This window comes from Lucilia cuprina, chromosome 3 (genome assembly GCF_022045245.1).
Source record: "Lucilia cuprina isolate Lc7/37 chromosome 3, ASM2204524v1, whole genome shotgun sequence".
Lineage (NCBI taxonomy): Eukaryota > Metazoa > Arthropoda > Insecta > Diptera > Calliphoridae > Lucilia > Lucilia cuprina.
The window spans coordinates 7,825,820-7,827,219 of NC_060951.1; the positions used below are offsets into that span (position 1 = coordinate 7,825,820).

General features: G+C 29.4%; 1 protein-coding gene across 1 annotated transcript; it reads right to left on the reverse strand.

The window, feature by feature from the left end:
* Nucleotides 1-285: 285 nt before the first annotated feature.
* Nucleotides 286-783, reverse strand: LOC111690821 (cysteine-rich venom protein 6). The gene is made up of 2 exons (XM_023453392.2): nt 622-783; nt 286-524 (listed from the first exon to the last, which is right to left on the reverse strand). The coding sequence occupies exons 1-2, from the start codon at nt 689-691 to the stop codon at nt 328-330; spliced, it is 267 nt and encodes an 88-aa protein (XP_023309160.2). The 5' UTR covers nt 692-783; the 3' UTR covers nt 286-327.
* Nucleotides 784-1,400: the final 617 nt, after the last annotated feature.

A 1,400-nucleotide genomic window follows, 5' to 3' on the forward strand; every position in this document is an offset into this window, starting at 1 on the left:
TCTAGTCTATAGTCTAGTCTATAGTCTAGTCTATAGTCTAGTCTATAGTCTAGTCTATAGTCTAGTCTAAAGTCTAGTCTATAGTCTAGTCTATAGTCTAGACTATAGACTATTCAAAAATTTTGAAAGTATAAATCTGGCAACTTTCTTTGAACAAAGTGAAACCATATTTCTCCGATGGTTTCGATCTTCACTACCTTTTTTTAACAATGTTTGCTAATCACCCTGTATTAAATTCATTGGTTTAGATCTTCGCTTCATACAGTACAAAATAAAACAGGCAGCTTCAATTCGTTAATAATTTTTATTAAAACTCCCAAACATGGTTTAATATTTTGCAGGGCATTCACTTATCGGTATACATTTCCTATTAGCATCTCGTGCATAACCTTTATTACAATAACAACCATCTGGACATCTTATATGACGTATTAAACAAGGTTGATTCAAAGTAGCGCATTCAGTTTGACAACTATCACCACACGACGTATAGAATTCATTTTCGGGACAAGTACGCTCCGCAGCTGAAAAACAATAGCAGAAGGGGATTTACACAAGAATTTTTTAAACGTGACAAAATTTAATGGGAGTTCTATATAAAAACAAACACCCATAACTAACCTTCGCCCATATGGTTGACTGAAATAACAACAACAATAAGCAGCAATAAACAAAATCGTGTTTTACACATTTTTTTAATTAATTTATTTATTTTTTAATTTCTTTATAACAGATAAGAAGATGAGCTTCTGAGCGTCTATTTTGTGTTATAGTTGGTTGAAATTTTGAATAACAACTGATTCAGGTTTTGTTTAAGATGTCGTATTTATGGGATTTTTTTTAAATATTTCTTTTAATATAGTGTTAAATATATTTAAAAATTGTAAACAAAATTAATACACACATGCATGTGTATTTATTAAAAAGAATCTAAATATTTAAATTGTTTTGTTAAAAATTAAATCTACTTAAAATAGAAATCTTTTTATTTACACTGAAAAAAATTTTAATAAATAAATGTCTTCTAAAAAAAGTAAAAACTATAGAGCTGTCAATATTCTAGAATTTTTCATAATCTAATCTGTAGTAAGATCTGCTTTATGGACAATTTTTTATAATGGTGGAACTCTGGTAGGTTAGTGATCAATGTTCTACTCTGGGTAGACCTGAGTGTATTTCTTCGGATCTGGTGCAAAGAAAAAACGACCTTACTAACCAACCAACTAACTAACTATAGTCTAGTCTATAGTCTAGTCTATAATCTAGTCTATAGTTTGGTCTATATTCTACTGTATAGTCTACTCTATAGTCTAATCTATAGTCTAGTCTATAGTCTAGTCTATAGTCTAGTCTATAGTCTAGTCTATAGTCTAGTCTATAGTCTAGTCTATAGTCTAGTC

What these genes read in the sequence shown, in the direction of transcription:
- LOC111690821 (XM_023453392.2), bottom strand. Translation starts at nt 691, where the DNA reads ATGTGTAAAACACGATTTTGTTTATTGCTGCTTATTGTTGTTGTTATT. An exon ending in AGTCAACCATATGGGCGAAG is followed by an intron (nt 525 to 621) that starts GTTAGTTATGGG and finishes ATTGTTTTTCAG; the next exon opens with CTGCGGAGCGTACTTGTCCC.